At 33.5% G+C, this 23,750-nt stretch overlaps 1 protein-coding gene and 1 pseudogene across 1 annotated transcript; one reads left to right on the forward strand and one right to left on the reverse strand.

Moving 5' to 3' along the window:
• Nucleotides 1–14,340: 14,340 nt before the first annotated feature.
• LOC145958964 (putative phospholipid-transporting ATPase 9 pseudogene) lies at nucleotides 14,341–15,647 on the reverse strand (annotated as a pseudogene).
• Nucleotides 15,648–17,238: 1,591 nt separating this feature from the next.
• On the forward strand, nucleotides 17,239–21,019 carry LOC109806300 (protein FAR1-RELATED SEQUENCE 5). Its single transcript, XM_083076062.1, has 3 exons — nucleotides 17,239–20,604; nucleotides 20,700–20,783; nucleotides 21,014–21,019. The coding sequence occupies exons 1-3, from the start codon at nucleotides 18,301–18,303 to the stop codon at nucleotides 21,017–21,019; spliced, it is 2,394 nt and encodes a 797-aa protein (XP_082932188.1). The 5' UTR covers nucleotides 17,239–18,300.
• The last annotated feature ends 2,731 nt before the right edge of the window (nucleotides 21,020–23,750 follow it).

Consider the following 23,750-nt stretch of genomic DNA (forward strand, 5'->3'; position numbering starts at 1 on the left):
AAGGGGAGTGCGGGGAAGGGAATGCGGGAAGGGGGTGTAAATTTAGGAATTTTATTTTTTTTAAGGGTAATTTAGACATTTTTTATATATTTTTTTTAAAAGGAGGTGTGTTAATACAAGAGTGGAGGTGTGTTTATCATCTGCCAAGAATCTATTTCTCAAAAATCCATTCAGTTCATATATGTAAAATTTAATTTAATTTGCCTAATTATTTTGATAAAAAAAACTATTTGAATCAAAATAAATGAATTATATAATTAAATGAATGAATAATAATTTATTCATTTTATTTCAAATTCAATAGATCATTTAATTAAAATTTTGTGAATTTAATGGATTATTGTCGATTATAAACTAAATAAAATTTGTCTAATTCATCTATTTGAGCATACTAAAATTGACCATCTCTTTACAACCATTATATATTCTTAATCCTTAATACATATTCCTAATCCTTAATACATGCAAACTCTAATGAAATCATCATGCCCTCAAACAGAAATAATTATAAAATTACCTATAATCCTATGGGATTCTTCCTTTACTCAATTCTCTCATGTAACTTTGCATACAAATAATCTCCTTTTCTCCCGTACCTCGATAAGCAATAGTTAAAACTAAAGCAAGATCTAGTTGGTTTCCTCCTCTGGGTTCCACTCGGTCTTCAGAGAATGTAAAAGAAAAGAAGTCAGAAGTGAAATTTGTGCTTTTGGGAGTGCCAGAGCATGCTATTTATAGGCTTCAGGAGTAGCCGGAACGACCCGTTTCAAATTCGGAACGGCACGTTCTAGACTCATTCGTCACATGTAAAATTCACATCCAGAACGGCCCGTTCTCAAATCAGAACGGGTTGTTCTAGATTTGCATTTTACCCATAACATCCATGTTTGGAACGACCCGTTCTCAAAGCAGAACGGTCTGTTCCCAACTAAGGTTACAAGTCTTTTTTGTTAATTTAGAACGCCCCGTTTCAGTTGGGAACGAGCCGTTCCAAACTAGAGTTTATAAGCCTTTGCAGTAGTTTCGAAGGCCCCGTTCCAGTTTGGGAACGGCCCGTTCTGAACTACTATATCACCCTTATTGAACTTTTGAGCCTTTCATATAATTTATGCGTTCAAAATTTTGCAGATAAATCGAATCTCAGAAAATAACTAGCAATTTGACGAAATAGATAATTAGGGAGACGAATGGACATGAAAAGGAGATAGAGGCTGTCGGAAAAGCTTACCGGAGAATGATCGGTGGTTCGCCAGAGATTGATCGGAGGAGAGGTGGCGGAGAAAGCAACAAAGTTAGCCCAAATATTACAACGAATCAATCGAAGAAGAAGAAAGGAGAACCAAAGTTAGTTGGGTTTCACCCAACTTGTGAGTATTTACGCAATTGCCATGGAATTATTGGATTGACATTTCTGACCTCAACCTGAAGTGTTTAATTACAAAAGTACCCTCTCGTTGGATGAGAGCACGGAAAAACGTACTTATTCGAAGAGGGTTCATGAATCATGACTTAATTCTTACTATACTTGTCTAATATTCATATTAGATTCATTTGTCAAATATTTTTCTTAATTTTGGAGAACATGTATAGGGACAATCCGGTTCAGTTGAAAAAACTTCATTAAACTTTAAAGACAATAAATTTTTTCAGATATAATTTTTTTATTTAAAACTCAAACTAAAAACTATTAAGTTGAAATAATACTACCTTAATTCGCATATGTAATATTTATTAAATAAATTGAGTTAAAGAATTTTGAAGAATTTATTTAGTTTAAAAGTCAAAGTTAGACTATGAAAAATGTTTTTATATTTAGTAGACTATTTTTTTTAGAAACTACAGATAATATAAAAGATAATTTTGTTTGAATTAAATAAAATTATTATAAATGACATAGTTCTCCTTTAAAATATTTAAGACAACTACACAACCATTATTTACACTCAAGATCTCTAATTAGATTGGAATAATCTCATATCAATCTTTTTAATGCGCTTTTCTAATGTGTATGATGGTTAAATTATTGAATTTAAATGGAGAGGAAAAAAAATACATATAGGGAATTTATTCTAATTCCCTTAAAATCTCCTTGAATTACATCTAATGCTTACACATAAGGTTGTTTTTCTCACCTTTCACAATTATGTAAGAAAAATATCAATATAAGAAGAAGAAAAATATATAACTTTAAGTTGTAACTTATAATAATGGAAATGTATCACTTATAGTCATTATTATTAAAAATACTAAATATATAAAGTATTTAGATATTTAGAGAAATAGAGGTTATTCTAGTCTTAGTCATTTTTTAAATCCATTAGATAATGAAACACCACATGCATATTATTATAATAATCCTTTATTAATTATTTTATTAAGAACTAATAAAATATGTTTATTATGATTCAAAATAATCGACTATTATTTTATAATAACTTTATATTATTAAAAATAATAATTAAATTAATAAAATAATTAAACCAATCATAATTATTATATGAATTACATGATATTTTTTTTCAACAAATTAAGCTTACAAATATTCTTAGAGGACAAGAAGACAATATTTTTAACTTTACAATTATTACAATACTTTTCTAAGCAACCATTTTTGAGCAGTATTCTGATGAAGCATTTAGATACAATCATCTATGTACATGGTGATTTTTGTGAGAAGGTTTTCTAATGTAAATCAAAAGCAATTTAAAAGTTTTTATTTTAGATTTAATCATGACAGATTTGTGTTCCACCATTCTGATGTGCAACTTGTTACAATAGGTTATGTCTACCACTATATTTTATTTATTTGTGTAATACTCCGGTTTTTAAAAGATAAAACAAAAATAAGAAATTATTTAATTAGAGTATTTTTAAAAAATTAAAAGTTAAGTTAATTGGATTTCATGACTAATGGTTAAAAGTAAAATAAAATAAAAATGGCCTTTGAAAATAAAGAGAGCTAAGTTATTTGGTTTTAGTTTCTATTAGTTAGTGATGACAAATAAACTTATACATGTGAATAATGTCCAAACTTGTTCCGCCTTTGTTAAGAATATCATGTTTGATTGAACACGAGTATGAGTAATATCGATTTAGTAAGTTGTGCATGGGTATAGGTACTTACCCACTTCGTATGACCCCATCCCTATCCTTACTTTAAATTTGTAGAAATTTAATTTACCTTTTTTAGAATTTATTTGAGATTTATATAATTCCAACTCTATTATAAATTTATGTTAGATAAAACTTATTTAATATAATTTTGTAATTGTTACTCTAAGTTGGAATTATTATTATTATTTTTATATATTTTTTATAAAAAAATTAATTAATTTTTGGACAAATACGATATCCAATATCTGACGAAGATGAAGATGAGATACGAATTCTACACTCGTTAAATATGGGGACGAGGATGGATATATGATACGAATTTGGGGATGAGGATATTGAAACCCGAACTCGCTCTATCTTGATGTCATCCCTACTAGTAGCCCAATAGACTTGGTTAAATAAGAAGTAGAGTTATTAGTTAGCGTAATACTCTCTTTTTGTTCTTTCTTTTTGGGAACACTCTCTTGTTGTTAGAACCACATGTGAAGGAACTTAGAACTAGAGGAGGGGGAGATCACACTTTAGCACCCTTGCCTCTGTGGAAACATTTTCGAAGTTAGGAGGAGTAACTTATTTTGCTCATAAATGTAGAATAAATTTAATTATTGAGGTTGTCTCTCAACCCCATAAGTTCTATAATTGTATGTGTTTAGAGGGTTTTGAGTACCCTAAAAGTGTGATGGATTGTATAGTTATCCATTAACTAGCTTTGTGGATAACTAGATTATATCTAGTCTTGTCCCTAGTATGTTTTTGTGATGGGATGGATTGTATGAATAGACTTTAACTTATATTACCCTAATTTGGTACTTTAGCTTTCATGAGGTTGACAAATGGAATTAATTTTAATTATGTGATAATTGTTTCACCAATTGAGTTCTTTATATTTAAAGGAAATAAGTAATTTGTACTTTATTTAGTTAGATTTAAGATTCGCGATATGCAACTTACAAATTTGCTTTCGCATTGTTTGGGCATGTAGGGGTAAGAGCACGAGGGCTAATAGAAGCATATACATGTACGTGGTGACCACAATCGTGCTCATTTTAAGTTGGGTCATGTTGAGTGAACCACAATCTTGCTAGCCTAGGCTGTTCTCCTCTTCTGAAGAAAAAAATGTGAGAATATGAGCACGAGCGTACTAAGGGTGGCACAATTGTGCTCAAAAACAAGGGGGAGTTGTGAGAAACAAAGTACAACTATGTTTATTCTTATTATGCCTAGCAAAATTGGCCCCCCGATCGACACTATTTTCCTTTAGGACTTAGTTATAAGGAAATGAAAGGAATAAAAGAACAAGAAAGAATACTTAAAATAGGAGCACAAATTAATATATATATATATATATATATATATATATATATATTATAGAGTCTAGGACAATTGAAGAGTATATACACTTGAATCATGTGAATAGTGAAAAATAGTTGAACAATTGACAATGTGACAATTGAATAATTGAACCCCTTTTGAGACAATTGATAGTTAAGATTGTTAGAAGCATATTTTTTGTGACATGTATCATTTTCATAAAAACTGTTTTATACATGGTATTGGTGTGAAAGTCAATGTCAAGGAGGTCACTTGGTGATTACTGTATTAAGACCTTAGGATTAGTTTGGTTTGAGAACCCCAGTCACACTTTATGATGAGTATGAGTAGACTTTGTGCGACCATGCGACCCCAATGCGCCCTTGTAAATCTTTTCCCTAATTAAAGTGTTTAGTGGCAGACACCTTTAACCAAGTGACTATTTATTGGCATGTACTCCTAAGTTATTTTATGAGCTTTCGAGTGCCGTGTGTTTTTAAATAATGCCACATGCGTATTTCAGAACATGCATACTACATCTTATATCTCTTTTATGTGTTTGAATATAAAATGTTATATTATTGTTATGTATTTATAATGTTTAAGATTGTCCAACCTTATTTTACAACAAGAGTATGAGTAAGATATATGTAACTCTTGTTTGTTTGCTTTTCTTTGCTTTTATTTGGCCTAAACGTCATTTGCAAGTTATGATTAATTAGATGTTGAGGTAAATGATAAAGTTTAGACCTTTGTGGCTATAGTTTTGGATACCATACTTTGATTGGAGGTGATCTCGAGACTTAAAAATATTGCTTTAGTTGTTTTAATTTATTTATATTTAAATTATTTAGTTGTAAAACTTATGTATAACCTTTTGAAGTGATAAGCAGATCTTTAAAATATTTATTATTGATTTTTAATTTCATTGTACCGGTGAAAATGTGGACTTTCTACCTTACAAAACATATAAAATATTTAGAAAATTCCTTTGTTTTTATTTTGAATTGTGAAAAATTCTATATTTATTATAATAATCATATAGGGTAGAGGGAGTCACAAGTTGGACCTCTAGATGGCCAAACTGACTTTTGATGTCTTCATGTGAGTTGTACATAATTCAATCTTTGAAATTCAGTTATCAGACTCATGTTGTTTAGAGCTCTACAGGCCAAAATATCTTCAAAAAAATTGCAGTTGTATCATGTTGTCAAGGCATAACAGCATCTACAACTTCATGTCCAATTATGTCCATGATCTAAGCCATACCAGATGACATCTTTTTTTGAAAGATTTATATCTTTCTTTAAGATTTCCATAGCAACAAGTTCGTCTCAAACACAGTTCTAAAGACCAAGATATGTCCTTTACAAGTCTCTATTTTTGTTGATGAAGCAACATTTTGAGTCTGTTGCAGTAAACTACTTGTGCAGTACTTCAGAACATTCTAAGGTTCTATTCTAGACTAATAGAAGATAGTTCTTCTAACTAGGATATTTTCCTACACATGTTGCTTCTTTATGATATATATTCTGTTTACATTGCTTTTTCATGATTGCTCCTAATTGTTCTATTTAGAACAATGTTCTTGTTCTTGAGCGTGATTCCATCGCATGGCTAAAACATTTTTCTTCTTTCTTTGAGCTTACCGAGTTCATTTCGGTATACAACCTAGAACATTTTGAATTCATTATAGCTATTTGATTACCTCACATTATTCAAAGTTCTCATCAATTGTTCTTTATCGAACTTGTCTTTTTGAATACACTTAAGCAAACTCATTACTCATTAGCACACTTTTTCTCAGAAGGCCTATGATGTTTTCAAAAGGTTTGTCATAATTAAAAGGCTTCTGACTCAACAATCTTTTTTTTATATTTATGACAAATGTAATATTCTAAATTTATGATACAATATTATCTTATATATATATATATATAGATGACATCCAACAATATTATAAATATTTATCATATTATGATTATATATAAAATTATCTATTACAACTTATATATTTTAATAGGTAATTAAATTAATTAGTATAAATAAATAGTTTTTTATTTTATAAAATTTTATGTTCAGTAAGATAAATAAATATATATATATATGTGTGTGTGTGTGTGTGTGTGTGTGTGTGTGTGTACTAATTAGTTATATTATAAATATTGTGTATGAAAAATAACTTATTATAAACTTACTTGATTTTATAGGCATATAAAACAAAGTGGTTCAGTGGTTTCATTCCTTGTGCTTAAGGACTTCAAGTGCTTCTTGCGTGCAGTAGTAAATAACCAGTCCATAAAATTATGCAAGTGCTTACGAATTTGAATTTCAAACTGCACCTATAAATAGTGCGCTCCATACGTTTTACCTCAACAAAAATTTGACTGTAACGACAATGAGAAAAGAAAGAAGTGTAGTGAAAACAAAATCTTGATACATCTACATTTTAAGGTAAGGGGGAGGAGAACTTTATCTCTTTAATTTTTTTTATATACTTCTATATTTATTTATTTATGTTATTTTTATCTAGTGAGGTGCCCGTAACCTCATTTAGTTGCTTATTCTATGCTTATTGTTATTCATAATAACTATTAATATGTTCATATTTTATATTGTTTAATTATTTTATAATAATTATCATTGTCATTTAATTAATTGGTGCTCTTAATATATTTTATTTACGTATATGTTATTAAAGTTTAAATAGTGATAAATTCTCAAATTTATTTAGCGTGATTGTTTTATGATTGATTATAATATAATTTTGTAAAAATGTCTTTGACTTGTTTTAAAGATAAGTATTGTTCTATGGCCATAGAAGATAAAATTTGAATTATTTGTAGCTGGAAGTTTGACCTTGGGGATTTAAATGAGTAAGAAATTATGATTAAAAATTCTTGCGCTGATTGATATATTATAATGCTCATTTATCCTGACTAGTCACTGCAAGTGTAATTCAAATTTTATATATATATTGTTTAATATTAACTATTGTTACACATGCTTTATGATTATAAATATTTCTTTGAAAAATGTTCTTACTCCTTATGTTTCTTGTGTAATATAATCATAAAAATAATTAAATAAATATAGATGGATGTTCCAGCGATACCGCTCCTTTCCCTTCAGTCATTTCGGCTGTTTTCTCTGGCACCACCTGGAGTGTCGATGCCCTCGCCAACTCTGTAACTTTCAATGGGATAGCAGTGTCGTCATTCACTTTTTCTCCCTATCAAGAAGTTCCCACGATGATAGATGGACCCATCGTTGTGACTTTTTACTTACCCCAAGCTAATCACGTGAACCCTATCGTAAATTTGTTCCAACCACCTATGTAATTATTATAGAAGTAGAAAAAATAAAAATATGATATGTAGATAGGCATGTAATAAGCTATACTATATATACAAAAAGCAACTACGCACTTTTGTAAAATATGTAATGTTAAGTACTTATGATATGGTATAATGTATAATATTATCATACATGTGTTTTCTAGTTATATATATATATATATATATATATATATATATATATATATGTATATTACTGAGGTTAATATTAATACGATTAGGCGTTACATTTTAGTGGTATCAGAGCAACGTTCCATGTGTAACTTGGGGAAATGCGCTAACCATGTTTCTAGTATAATAACTAATCTAAAAATTTCAGATGGCAGGAAGGAGAAATACAGAACTGATTGAGGCTGTGCAGGCTATTAGGGACATGGCTGCCGCCTTGTTAAGGAATCAACAACCGGAAAGAATGGGGGAGTCACAGGGACTGGTAGAATTTAGAAGCAATAAACCTTCCCAATTTGACGGAGGATATAATCCTGAAAAGGCTGAATTATGGATTAAAGAAATAGAAAAAATATTTCGAGCCATGAACTGTCCTGATAACCAAAAAGTAAATTATGCAGTGTTTATGTTAGTAGGAGAAGCAGAATATTGGTGGGACAGTACTAGGAGGTTATTAGAAGGAGGAGGAATAATTATTACATGGGAAGTATTTAAAGCTAAATTTTTTGAAAAATATTTTCCTAATGATGTTAGGAGGGCTAAAGAAATAGAATATATGCAATTAAAACAAGGGAACATGACAGTGGGAGAATATGCTTCTAAGTTTGAGGAATTAGGAACATACTCTACTTTCTTTTATCACCCTGATGAGAGAATGAAGTGTATTAAATTTGAAGATGGACTTAGACCAGAATTAAGAAAGGCAGTAGGAATATTAGAAATCTCTGATTTTCCCACATTAATACACAAGTGTCGATTTTTGGAAGGTTTTGATCATAATAAGGATAATAGACCAAAATTTTTTGGCCCTCAATTTGATAAGAAAAGGAATAATGAAGGAAAACCTTATGATCGACCACAATGGAAATCCCAATCTTCTCAATTTGCAGGAAATTCCAGTAGACCCATGAACAATCAAGCTAAGTGTCTTAAGTGTGGACAAGGTCATTATACTAAAGACTGTCATCTCAAAGGACCTGTTTGTTTCAAGTGTGGAAAGCCGGGTCATGTGTTTTCTGAGTGTGGACAACCAAAGGCGCACGCGAATATCTCTAGACCCAAACCGAGACCTCCTACAACTGGAAGAGTTTATACCATGACTGGAACTGAAGCGGCTCAAAACAACGATCTAATACAAGGTACATGTTTCATTAAAGGCAAAACTTTAAATGTACTGTATGATTCAGGCGCGACTCATTCTTTTATCTCCAATGATTGCGTTCAACACCTTCAATTGTCAGTTTCTCCTTTAGAGTCTAATTTAATTGTTTTGACCCCTACAAACAAATCTATGATTGCCAATAACGTTTGTTTAGATTGTCCTATTTTTATTAGTGATAAAAAATTTTCTGTAAATTTGATCTGCTTACCTCTATCACAATTAGATGTGATTTTAGGAATGGACTGGTTATCTTCCAACCATGTTCTTCTCAATTGTGTAGAAAAGTCTATAATATTTTCTGATTCTAAGGACCTATTGATTTCATTATCCAAACTAATAAACAAGTTTCCTTGGGGTAAAGTTCGAGGATATTTAATCTTATCCTCTATGGAAGCCAAAGAGGAAGTCAACTTGGAAAACATAGTTGTTGTTCAAAATTTTCCTGAAGTTTTTCCTAATGATATTCATGGTTTACCACCTGACAGAGAGATTGAATTTTCGATTGATTTAATACCTGGAACTGGACCAATTTCAATGGCACCTTATAGGATGTCACCTTCTGAATTGACGGAGTTGAAGAAACAATTAGAAGAGTTACTTGAAAAACAATTCATACGCCCTAGTGTATCACCTTGGGGGCTCCTGTTTTGTTAGTTAAAAAGAAAGATGGAAGTTTTAGACTGTGTGTGGACTATCGCCAATTAAATAAGTTTACCATAAAGAATAAATACCCTCTTCCTAGGATAGATGATTTGATGGATCAATTGAGAGGAGCCACTGTGTTTTCTAAGATAGATTTAAGATCAGGATACCATCAAATCAAAGTGAAAGCAGAAGACATACAGAAAACTGCATTTAGAACAAGGTATGGTCATTATGAATATCAAGTGATGCCTTTTGGAGTAACCAATGCACCTGCAGTGTTCATGGATTATATGAATAGGATTTTTCATCCGTATTTAGACCATTTTGTGGTGGTCTTTATAGATGATATCCTCATATATTCTCGAACTCATGAAGAACATGAAGAACACCTTCAAACTGTTCTCCAAATCCTAAAAGATAAACAATTGTATGCCAAACTTTCTAAGTGTGAATTTTGGTTAGAGGAGGTTAAGTTTTTAGGACATGTGATCTCCAAAGACGGAGTGTCTATGGATCCGTCTAAAGTTGAAGCAGTTCTATTATGGGAACCTCCAAAGACGGTAACAGAAATCCGTAGTTTTTTGGGTTTGGCAGGGTATTACAGGAGATTCATTGAGGGATTTTCTAAAAGAGCTATGCCTTTAACTCAACTCACCAAGAAAGGACAACCCTTTGAGCGGACAGAGAAATGTGAGAATAGTTTTCAAGAGCTTAAGAAAAGATTAACTACTGCACCAGTTTTAGCCTTACCCAATCCTAATGGACAATTTGTCATATTTTGTGATGCCTCAAAAATGGGATTAGGGTGTGTTCTTATGCAAGATAGAAGGGTAGTAGCATATGCTTCTAGACAATTGAGAGCTCATGAAAGGAATTACCCAACCCATGATCTAGAACTAGCTGCTATTGTTTTTGCACTCAAGATATGGAGACATTATGTGTATGGTGGTAAGTTTGATGTTTTTAGTGATCATAAGAGTTTAAAATATTTGTTTGATCAAAAGGAACTGAATATGAGACAAAGAAGGTGGATGAAATTTTTGAAAGATTATGATTTTGAATTACATTACCATCCAGGGAAAGCCAATGTTGTGGCTGATGCACTAAGTAGAAAATCTTTACACATCTCTTCATTAATGATTCATGAGATGAATTTGATAGAAAAATTTAGAGATATAAATTTATCAACTACAGTAGGTCAGGATAGAATACAATTGTATGCGGTTCGAATAGCTAGTGACTTACATAGACAAATTGGTGAAGCTCAGGTAGTTGATAAATCCATTCAAAAGAAAAAGAGGTTGTTGGGTCAAAAGGATGGTGAAAAGTTTAGTATAGATCAAAGAGGAGTTTTGAGATTTAATGATAGGATATGTGTACCCAATGATTCAGAAATTAAGAAAATCATTTTAGGTGAGGCACATAAGAGCAAGTTGAGCATACACCCTGGGGCAACAAAGATGTATCAAGATCTCAAAAGAATGTTTTGGTGGCCCAAAATGAAAAAGGAAATAGCACAATATGTGGCTACATGTTTGATTTGTCAGAAGGCCAAGATAGAACACCAAAAGCCAGCAGGAATGTTGCAACCCTTGGCTATACCTAAATGGAAATGAGACAGTATAGCAATGGATTTTGTAGTTGGTTTACCACGAACGATTCATAAGTTTGATTCCATATGGGTTATCGTGGATAGACTGACAAAATCTACTCACTTCTTACCCATCAACATTAGGTATTCACTAGAAAAATTGACTGAATTATACATAAGGGAAATTGTACGACTGCATGGTGTACCATTTAGCATAATATCTGACAGAGATCCTAGATTCACTTCTAAATTTTGGGGAAGTTTACATCAAGCATTAGGAACTAAGCTTCGCCTTAGCTCTGCATATCATCCTCAAACAGATGGACAATCAGAAAGAACCATACAATCCTTAGAAGATTTATTGAGAGCTTGTGTGCTAGAAGATTCGGGTAGTTGGGATCAATATTTGCCTTTGATTGAATTCACGTATAACAACAGTTTTCATTCTAGCATAGGTATGGAACCCTATGAAGCTCTATATGGGAGAAGGTGTAGAACTCCTTTGTGTTGGTTTGAGACAGGAGAAGATTTAATCTTGGGCCCTGAATTGGTGCAACAAACCACGGAAAAGATCAAAATAATTCAAGAAAAATTGAGAACGACTCAAAGCAGACAAAAAAGTTATATTGATAAAAGAAGGCGACCTCTTGAATTTCAGGAAGGTGATCGTGTATTTTTGAAAGTTACACCAACAACTGGTATTGGTAGGGTAATGAAATCAAAGAAACTCACACCTCGATTTATTGGTCCTTATCAAATTCTCAGAAAAATAGGTCCTGTTGCTTACCAAATTTCTCTACCTCCTTTTCTTTCTAATCTTCACAATGTTTTTCATGTGTCTCAATTAAGAAAATATATTTCTGATCCATCTCATGTAATAATGTCTGATACAGTACAGTTAAAGGATAACCTTACATTTGAAACAATGCCTGTACAGATCACAGATAGGAGGATCAAGCAGTTGAGAGGCAAACAGATTTTACTGGTAAAGGTCATCTGGAATGATGTTACTGGAGATGCTACGTGGGAATTGGAAAAGAAAATCAGGGAAAACTATCCTTATTTATTTCTAAGCAATAAAAATTTTGAGGACGAAATTTCTGTAAGTAGGGGAGAATTGTAATATTCTAAATTTATGATACAATATTATCTTATATATATATATAGATGACATCCAACAATATTATAAATATTTATCATATTATGATTATATATAAAATTATCTATTACAACTTATATATTTTAATAGGTAATTAAATTAATTAGTATAAATAAATAGTGTTTTATTTTATAAAATTTTATGTTCAGTAAGATAAATATATATATATATATATGTGTGTGTGTGTGTGTGTGTGTGTGTGTACTAATTAGTTATAGTATAAATATTGTGTATGAAAAATAACTTATTATAAATTTACATGATTTTATAGACTTATAAAACAAAGTAGTTCAGTGGTTTCACTCCTTGTGCTTAAGGACTTCAAGTGCTTGGTATTGGGTTCGAATCCTACATGGTCTTATATTTTTATAAAACAATTAAAATTAGGAAGAGATAACTATAAGTGTAACGAATCCGTATGCAAGCATATTTAGCAGAGAATCCATGTGCCACGTCAGGTAACCGCCACATCAGCATATTCACACCTGCACATGTAACCAGTAAAATTCTTCCGTGCAGTAGTAAATAACCAGTCCATAAATGTTATAAGGGGGAGGAGAACTTTATCTCTTTAATTTTTTTTATATACTTCTATATTTATTTATGGTGCCCCTAACCTCATTTAATTGCTTGTTCTATGCTTATTGTTATTCATAATAACTATTAATATGTTCATATTTTATATTATTTAATTATTTTATAATAATTATCATTGTCATTTAATTAATTGGTGCTCTTAATATATTTTATTTACGTATATGTTATTAAAGTTTAAATAGTGATAAATTCTCAAATTTATTTAGCGTGATTGTTTTATGATTGATTATAATATAATTTTGTTAAAATGTCTTTGACTTGTTTTAAAGATAAATATTGTTCTATGGCCATAGAAGATAAAATTTGAATTATTTGTAGCTGGAAGTTTGACCTTGGGGATTTAAATGAGTAAGAAATTATGATTAAAAATTCTTGCGCTGATTGATATATTATAATGCTCATTTATCCTGACTAGTCACTGCAAGTGTAATTCAAATTTTATATATATATTGTTTAATATTAACTATTGTTACACATGCTTTATGATTATAAATATTTCTTTGAAAAATGTTCTTACTCCTTATGTTTCTTGTATAATATAATCATAAAAATAATTAAATAAATATAGATGGATGTTCCAGCGATACCGCTCCTTTCCCTTCAATCATTTCGGCTGTTTTCTCTAGCACCACCTGGAGTGTCGATGCCCTCGCCAACTCTGTAACTTTCAATGGGATAGCAGTGTCGTCATTCACTTTTTCTCCCTATCAAGAAGTTCCCACGATGATAGATGGACCCATCGTTGTGACTTTTTACTTACCCCAGCTAATCACGTGAACCTTATCGTAAATTTGTTCCAACCACCTATGTAATTATTATAGAAATAGAAAAAATAAAAATATGATATGTAGATAGGCATGTAATACTATATATACAAAAAGCAACTACGCCCTTTTGTAAAATATGTAATGTTAAGTACTTATGGTATGGTATAATGTATAATATTATCATACATGTGTTTTCTAGTTATATATATATATATATATATATATATATATATATATATATATATATTTGTATATTATTGAGGTTAATATTAATACGATTAGGCGTTACAACAAACCTTTGAACAAGTTCTGGTTGAATGCTCGAAATACTTTATTCCCTACAATTTATGCCTTGCTCATTTGCAGATTGAAACAAGTAACCCTCTTCCTCACGACATTCCAATAATAGTTTAATTAACTGTAATCAAAATTCAAATGGGCGATGCCACATGACCATGTTTGGAAAAAGATTCTATGAAAGTAATTGTTTCTTATTCCAAAAATAAATAAATAAACAAAGAATCTTAAAAATTCGAGAGAGCATTTTCCTAAAATAGATCAATCCTAACACACCGAATGGTATATCACAGATTACATTTCTCAACTACAATCTCGTTATATTAATTACACTAGATAGGACCCACTCTGTCTCATTCTCAACCGTTCCAATTTCCATCAGGGCCTGGGCCATATACTATAATGTTTTCAGTCAAACAGTTATAGTTCTTTAATACACCCTGTTGGATGTCAATATACAATATATTATCTATGGTTAGTAATTCTTTCTCTACAATGGTTAGCGTTAGCTGCAAAATGTGCTGTTGAACTCACAGTTGTTAGCAGCAATCATGTTTGCCTCACCACATCACAGTATTCTATTCAGGATTATTTGTCTTCGACTCATACCTTATCCATTGTACCATTTGGTGATACATGGGGAAGAACCACATCTGAATTACTGAGCATGAGAAGGATGGTATAAGTGTTGAGATGACCACAAAGAATGTCACAACCCAAAAGAAAGGAGATGGGGCGAGAGTTTCAATGAAAACTTTGTAAACATTTGTAGAAATGCTTGGAGGCATTGCTCCATATGCCAGGAGGAAAAGATACCAGAAAGCAATGGAACCCCAGATGAAAATATGTTGTATCAAGGTAAAGTAACGTATAGAAAGTGCCATCTGCAAGTTCACAACCCAAACCACGCAAGTATACATCGTCATGCCTAGCATATCCCTGCCAGCAGTTCTTCCCTGCTCATCAAAGGCCTGAGGCTCAATTGCTTTTGTGCAGAAGAAAAATATCATTGTGGCACTAATAAATCCATTAAGCATCCAGCTAAGTATTAGACGCCAGCTAAAGAGGACGTTTTGCACACCTTCTTGGTATAGGATGGGAAACTGCCACATTAAACAGAAATAACAATGAATGATCAATCACTCACCAGAGAAACAAGTTGATGCTTATTAGATTTTACTTTGGAAACAACCAAGTTGGATTTACCTGTTATGCAATATATTAGATAAATCCTTTAAAATTGGCTTCCGAGGTGATGGGGACAAAATGGCACCATGAAGGTGAAAAAGCAATTAGGTCTAGGGGAAAGATAGATATGATGTTATTTTATAAATTAGAGAAGGGTTCTTGGTTGCATTCTTTATTTATTTTTATTTTTTTGTCTGTGGCTTCTCTTGTTTCCATTTCTCAATTATTAATGCAAACATGAGAACATATTAGGGCCCTTATGGAATATATTTTTGACACCATAACGGACAAGAAAAGGAGAAATTCTCTATATTTAGTACCTAACCCAATCCAATCTCGACTCGCTTACACCCCTCGCTCGTACCCTCTTCAAATAGAAATTCCCAAATTCAATTATGTTAAAATAAATTATATCAGAATAAACCATAATTTGAAGAAAAAAAATCATTAGGATAGAATTATAAACAAATCTTTGGAATCTAACAATAAGGCATAGGTATTATACAGAGGATATCTTTACTGTACAACCAAACAAAATACTACTAATCATTGAAACTAAACTGGTATTCATTGTACATTTACCTGCCGTGTGAATACAGAGTAGACTGTATCAACAATTAAATACTATTGCCCATCTGGTACGAAGGTAAAATACTATGTACAACTCATTCTGTCAGAAAACCAATAATGACCTATATTATTGGTGAAGTATGTATTTGGATTTGTGTTCCTCTGATCATTTGTGGTAGAGTTCTCTACTAAGAAAATAAAGCAAATGCATTTTTTACAACTGTTTTTACTTATCTGATTGTTCTAGGAGAGCCCCTTATCCTCCTTCGTTTCAGACTTTTTGATATAGTGGTGAGCAACTCAATAAACTTTGTCATATCAATTAACTACTAGCTCTGTAATGTAACCAATAGTGGGATCACGTTGTGCCTTTTTAGAAAAACACAATATCAAGCCCCTAACTGAAAGTTCAGGAATCAAAATCAAAGCCCAAATAGTGCACAGGACTAAAAAGTCCAATATAGTATTTTAAACTTCTGTGTAAGCAAGTTGGTTACAATTCCAGAATTTTTGCAGCTCAGAATGTTCCTTTGTGTAATATGATATAATGATAGCACTAAACTATGTACCTGGTAATGCTATACCACAAACTTAATAAAATATATAGATAAACAGGATGTGTAAGAACGTGGAGATAAACTACTTCTGAGCTAAACAACAACATCAAAGTCTTATCCCACTAGGTGAGAACTACTTCTGAGCGAACTTGTCTCAAAAATACCTTCATCAACATAACACTCCACTCAATAAAAGAAAGTTTGCTCACAATTGATCTTTCAACCCCACCTCCATTCCACTCAAAATAATGAATCAGAAACCAAAACCTCATTATACATTATTCAAATCCCACAATCACTATAAGCCATCAAGTAAATTCACAATCTGATCTATGTTAACCTATGATGCTCCGATACGATACGCGTATCGGATACGACACGTATCTGATACGGCGATACGATTATTTAAAAATATATAGGATACGATACTTGAAAGATACGTGTTCATCAAGGACCAATAATTCTATGTTTCTATATTAAACATGTTTATATATCTTATTTAGTTGTAATGGATATTTCATAATTTTTCAAAAATTTGAACACTTTATTGATACGTATCACTGATAAGTATCGGTGAAGTATCTATAAGTATCAAAATTGAATAAAAATTTTATAATATTTTTAAAGGTTAGGATACTTCATTGACACGTATCGGTGAAGTATCCAAGAGTATCGTGTCGGATACGTATCGGATACGGATATGTGAAGCAAATTAAAGTATCCGTGCTTCATAGATGTTAACAAAAGCTAGTCAATTCTCTTATAGTCCCTGCGCAATCTGTTCTACTCTTTTAACTATACGATCTATGTCAGTAAAACATTGTTAATTCTCCCTAGTCAGGATGCATTCTTGATGTGTAAATAGTGAATGGCAAAAAGGCCTAAAAAAATTTAAAGCAATAGCCAATTACAAACAACATTAAGTTCGGCTATTGCTCCGGTGCCCTTTTATTTGAAGGGGTTTTGGTGCCCCTTGTCTGTAAACCAATGACAGGTTGACATGTGGTCTTAATGAGGTGAGTCACCTTGTGAGCTGGAAAGGTGTGACTTTAAAGTTAAATAATTCGTAAAGGGCAATAAGGTTATTTCACCGAAGGCTATCAATGTAAAATTGTCCCTTCTCTATTCAGGGGTTCGTATTGTGAATTTTACCCCGTTATTGAACCCTAAAATTGCCGTTTTCTGTGGAGCTCGTTCCGACCGTGAGTTTTGAGGTCGTTTCCCCGTTATTGAACCCTAAAATTGCCGTTTTCCGTCGAGGTCGTTGCGACTGAGAGTTTTGAGGTGGTTGCGACTCTGATTTTTGAATGCCGTTTTCCGTCTCCGCTTAGGGCTGTTGATTGTCGTTATCCCTGTTGTTGTTGTTCTCCGGCGAAGGAAGCTGGTTTGTCAGCCGTAAAGCGTCATCATCTCCGACGAAAGAAATTTCTGACGACACATTTGATCGCAGTGGTTAGCTGTCGGTAGTCGACGGTACATGTAAGTGTTATGTTCGAGTTACGTTTTTCGTTGTCGTTTTGCCGGAAACAGTATTGTTGATATGGTTGGGTTTGTTTTGTGGTTAATTTGAAAATGTCATTTAGTGTTTAGTTGCTTTTATTGTGTTGTTTAGTAATTATTGTGTTTGATTTTTGACATACGATACGAATGACAAATTTCAATGATGAATCAGGTTTGCATAGTATTGTTGTGAAGAATAATATTTTAGATATGGTTCGGTTTGTTTTTGTTGGTAATTTGAAATTGTGATTTAGGGTTTAGGGACTTTGATTGTGTTGTTTAGTAATATTTGTGTTGAATTTTTCACATACTATACAGATGGAAAATTTCAATGGTGAAGCATTTGTTAATTTAAGTGATGACGAAGAGTGTAGTTTTGAGATTGAAAATTTTGAAGAAGAGAGTGAAGATCTTTGTAATGATAGTGAAAGTGAAAGGGATTGTAATGATAGTGAAAGTGAAAGGGATAAAGTAGAAAATGTAGGTTTCAGTGGATTTGATGACAAAAGTTATATTAATTTAACAGCAGAGGAGATTTTGGAGATGGAGTTCTGTAGTGAACATGATGCTTATAAATTCTATTTTGATTATGCAAAGTATCATGGTTTTGGTGTTAGAAAAGATGAAGTTGGTTATGACAAAAAGCACAATATTGTAATGCGTCAATTTTTGTGCAACAAGGCTGGTTTGAGGGATAACAAACACTTTATTCGAGATGATAGGAAAAAACAGCATAGACCTTTAACACGAACAAATTGTAAAGCAAAATTACGTGTTCGTTTAGATGAAAAAATCGGTAAATGGAAAGTGGTATCGTTTGAGCCAAGTCATAATCATGTTAGATGTGAAGAAAAATATGTTTCATTAATCCCTACATATCGTGGGTTGTCTACTGTGGACAAAGCACAGGTTGATTCGTTGCATGCTCAAGTCATAAGAACATGTCACATAATGGGTTTCATGATGGAGCAAAAAGGGGGCTGTGTTGGTTTAGGGTTCAACAAGAAAGATGTTTATAATCATATTTCACAGCAAAGACGATGTAAAGTTGAAGGGGGAGATGTATTTGCTGCCTTAAGTTATTTACAAGGAAAGGCAGATAATGATGCAATATTTTTTTCAAGATATGTTGTTGGTGAGGAAGGTGAACTGAAGCACCTATTTTGGTCTGATGGTACCAGCAGATCTGATTTCCAATGTTTTGGAGATGTTGTTGCATTTGATAGCACCTACAAAAAAAATAAGTACAATAAACCTTTAGTCATTTTTTCTGGAAAAAATCATCATTCTCAAACTGTGATTTTTGGTTGTTGTGTTGTTTCAGACGAAACAATTGAAACATACAAGTGGGTGTTAGAAACATTTTTGGATGCAATGTGCAACAAAGAACCGAAGTCCATTGTGACAGATGGTGATGGAGCAATGAGGGAGGCAATAAAACAGGTGTTTCCAAATGCTACACATAGACTTTGTGGTTGGCATTTGCAAAAAAATGCCTGTCAAAATGTTAAGAATTCTAATTTCTTAGCTGATTTCAAAAGAGCAATGTATGCTAATTTTTCATCAACTGAATTTGAAAAATTTTGGCAGGAGTTAGTTGTTAAGCATGAGGTTCAAGATAACAATTGGGTTAATGAAGTTTATAGGAAGAGGGGCATGTGGGCTCATGCATATCTTCGTGATAAATTTTTTGCAGGAATAAGGACAACGTCATTATGTGAAGGGATTAATTCTTGTATCAAAACCTATATAAGGAGGAAAAATACAATTGTTGAGTTGTTGTATAATTTTGAGCACTCCTTAAGGGATTTTAGGTACAATGAACTAGTTTCTGATTATAATTCATTATATACTGAGCCTGTTCTGACATCCTCTCTTCGAAAAATTGAGCGACAGGCTGCTAATTTATTCACAAGAAATATTTTTAAACAAGTGGCATCACAAATTATAACTGCTGGATCTTTGAATGTGACAAACAAATTTGAAGGTGAGGATAAGGTTTGTTTTAAGGTGGACAAATTTTGTGAGCGTCACCGGGAACATAATGTTGGATTTGATAAAGAAGAAGGTAAATATCTTTGTGATTGCATGATGTATGAGTTTTGTGGCATTCCATGCTCGCACATAATATGTGTCATGCGATATGAACACATTGAGTGTTTTCCAAGTAGTTTGATTTGCAAGAGATGGTTGAAGGATGCTAAAAGTTCATATATGTCATCTTTTGAGTCAGAAGTTGAAGATACTGATATGAATGTTATGGCTCGTTTTGCATCATTGGCTGCATGTTTTAACAATCTGTGCAGTATTGCAGCAAAAAAATCTGATAGTTTCAATTTTGTTAGAAATGAAGTCCTGAAGTTAAAAGAACAAGTTGATAAGAAGTTGCAATTAAATAAAAATTTTGAAAAAAACGATAGTTGTGATCCAAATGTGGTTAAGACAAAAGGTGCTGCAGTAACAAAAAAGCAGAAAAAGAATAGTAGAAAATGTTCTAACTGCAAGAAATCTGGTCACTTTATAACAACATGCCCTGCTATTGTTTCTCAGCAGCATGATGCAAGTGAAATTCATGGTGTTTGTGGATCACAAAGTGGGCGTATTACAAGTGCACGACATAAAGTAAAGTTATTTTGTTGGATTTGAAATATTTTGATTGATAAATTGATGTTAATCCCTATATTTATTTATATTGAAGTTGTTATAATTTGTTTCAGGGTAAACAACCAATGTTGAACGCTTGTGAGGTTAAGAATGATAACAATTGTGAGGTTAATAGTTTGAATGAATTCCCAGAACAGGTAATTTTGTCAATGCCTAATCCAATGGGCACGTACATGGTTCGTTTAATTTTTTTTTAGACATAATTTGTGTGATTTAGAATTTTGAAGAAGTATATTATGATTAAGTGTATACATGGTTGTTAAGTCTCAATTATACATCTTTTTGAATGAGAATTATTGTACAACTCTACTCATTCTTAGCACCATTGCAAGATAATTGTTCCCTTTTTGACTCATCTTTTGTGCAGATATAGCTAACCCATTTTAGCTAACAATACCTTAATACACCTCATTTTTTGTGCAGGTATTGAGCTAGAGATTTGAGGATTGAAGATCTTTTGGATTGGAAACATAAGGAGCCAAGGAGCCAGAGCAGAGTGGCTGCGCCGGGCGCAAGATGACGCTGTGCCGGGCTTGAGAAGAACAGAGCAGTGGACTTCTGGAAGTCATACATGCGCCGGGCGCGAGACTCCACCACGCCGGGCGTGATCGAGGCAGAGAGTACCTCAATACTCTCTAGAACGAATTGCGCCGGGCTTAATAGAGAATTGCGCCGGGCTTGCTCTAAGGCAGAGAATGCTTGAAAGCCTCTGGAAGACACTGCGCCGGGCGTAAAAGTAATTGCGCCGGGCTTATAACGAGGCAGAAAGTGCTTAGAAGACTCTGAGCCGGGCGCGAAGACTTATGCGCCGGGCGCGAAACCCTAATCTGACCTCCCTGGCTCGTATTTGAAGCCATTTTCGAGGGTTTCTCCCTCATTCTCACATTGGGCGCCTCTAGGAGCTGCGAAAGGGATTCCCAGGGCTTGGGATCGTCCGTGTGCGGATCTTTCCTTCGGTTCTTCATCCTCCTTTCATCTCTATTTTGTATTTGCCCTCTTTGTTGAGTGGTTTCACCCATTTTGTGGGGTTAGATGTAACCAACGTACTCTATTGTAATCTTTACGATTTTAATGATATATATACATGTTGTTTTATTCTTTGTTGTGTTTGTTTCTATTCTTAATGCTTGCTTTGGATTGATCACCCTTTGCATGATTTAAGGTTCCATGGGTATTGGAAAATAACCTGTGAAACTAGTTCTGAAACATATGCCTAGTGGTGATTGTATCTAGGGATAGAGCTTGACCCATCAGTAGTCTTAAACCCTAGCCCGTAATGCGGGTGTAGATATTGGGTACTCAAGGGATTGATATTCAATATCCGCACCTAGGCTCTTTCTCTAAGGGATTAGGTTTGAGTAAACTTATGGGTTGACTAAGCAATGAATTCAACAAGAGATTAAGGATACATTAGTGTTACGTTTGGTGAAATCTGACCCCCACAACCTCACAATACCACAATACCATTCCTTACCTTTTCCACTCACAAAACAATATTTATTTACAGCTTTCATTCCAATAGTCACAACCTTGCATTCACTGCACAAACTATGAAATTGGAATTATTCTTTAGTCACGAATAGTTAATAAATGCTTATATTACCTTCTAATCCCTGTGGATACGATATTTTTACTACTTGAACGGCCGGTATACTTGCCGTGTTTGAGACCGTTGATAGAATTAAACGAATTTACAAATATTAACAAAAGTGTTTCAACGGAAATCTCAACAAGTTCTTTGGCGCCGTTGCCGGGGATTAGAATGGCGATTTAGGAGAAGGAGAATCAGAGCAATTCAAGTTGGCTCCTTCATGTCAGGCTCGGGACAGTAAACAAGCGCTTCCTGGGAGGCAACCCAGAGATCTGAACTGTGTTTTATCAACGGTCTCAAACACGGCAAGTATACCGGCCGTTCAAGTAGTAAAAATATCGTATCCACAGGGATTAGAAGGTAATATAAGCATTTATTAACTATTCGTGACTAAAGAATAATTCCAATTTCATAGTTTGTGCAGTGAATGCAAGGTTGTGACTATTGGAATGAAAGCTGTAAATAAATATTGTTTTGAGAGTGGAAAAGGTAAGGAATGGTATTGTGGTATTGTGAGGTTGTGGGGGTCAGATTTCACCAAACGTAACACTAATGTATCCTTAATCTCTTGTTGAATTCATTGCTTAGTCAACCCATAAGTTTACTCAAACCTAATCCCTTAGAGAAAGAGCCTAGGTGCGGATATTGAATATCAATCCCTTGAGTACCCAATATCTACACCCGCATTACGGGCTAGGGTTTAAGACTACTGATGGGTCAAGCTCTATCCCTAGATACAATCACTACTAGGCATATGTTTCAGAACTAGTTTCACAGATTATTTTCCAATACCCATGGAACCTTAAATCATGCAAAGGGTGATCAATCCAAAGCAAGCATTAAGAATAGAAACAAACACAACAAAGAATAAAACAACATGTATATATATCATTAAAATCGTAAAGATTACAATAGAGTACGTTGGTTACATCTAACCCCACAAAATGGGTGAAACCACTCAACAAAGAGGGCAAATACAAAATAGAGATGAAAGGAGGATGAAGAACCGAAGGAAAGATCCGCACACGGACGATCCCAAGCCCTGGGAATCCCTTCCGCAGCTCCTGGAGGCGCCCAATGTGAGAATGAGGGAGAAACCCTCGAAAATGGCTTCAAATACGAGCCAGGGAGGTCAGATTAGGGTTTTGCGCCCGGCGCATAAGTCTTCGCGCCCGGCTCAGAGTCTTCTGAGCACTTTCTGCCTCGTTATAAGCCCGGCGCAATTACTTTTACGCCCGGCGCAGTGTCTTCCAGAGGCTTTCAAGCATTCTCTGCCTTAGAGCAAGCCCGGCGCAATTCTCTATTAAGCCCGGCGCAATTCGTTCCAGAGAGTATTGAGGTACTCTCTGCCTCGATCACGCCCGGCGTGGTGGAGTCTCGCGCCCGGCGCATGTATGACTTCCAGAAGTCCACTGCTCTGTTCTTCTCAAGCCCGGCGCGGCGTCATCTTGCGCCCGGCGCGGCGTCATCTTGCGCCCGGCGCAGCCACTCTGCTCTGCTCCTTGGCTCCTTA

Source organism: Cajanus cajan, chromosome 6, assembly GCF_000230855.2.
Source record: "Cajanus cajan strain Asha chromosome 6, NIPB_CcT2T_4, whole genome shotgun sequence".
NCBI lineage: Eukaryota > Viridiplantae > Streptophyta > Magnoliopsida > Fabales > Fabaceae > Cajanus > Cajanus cajan.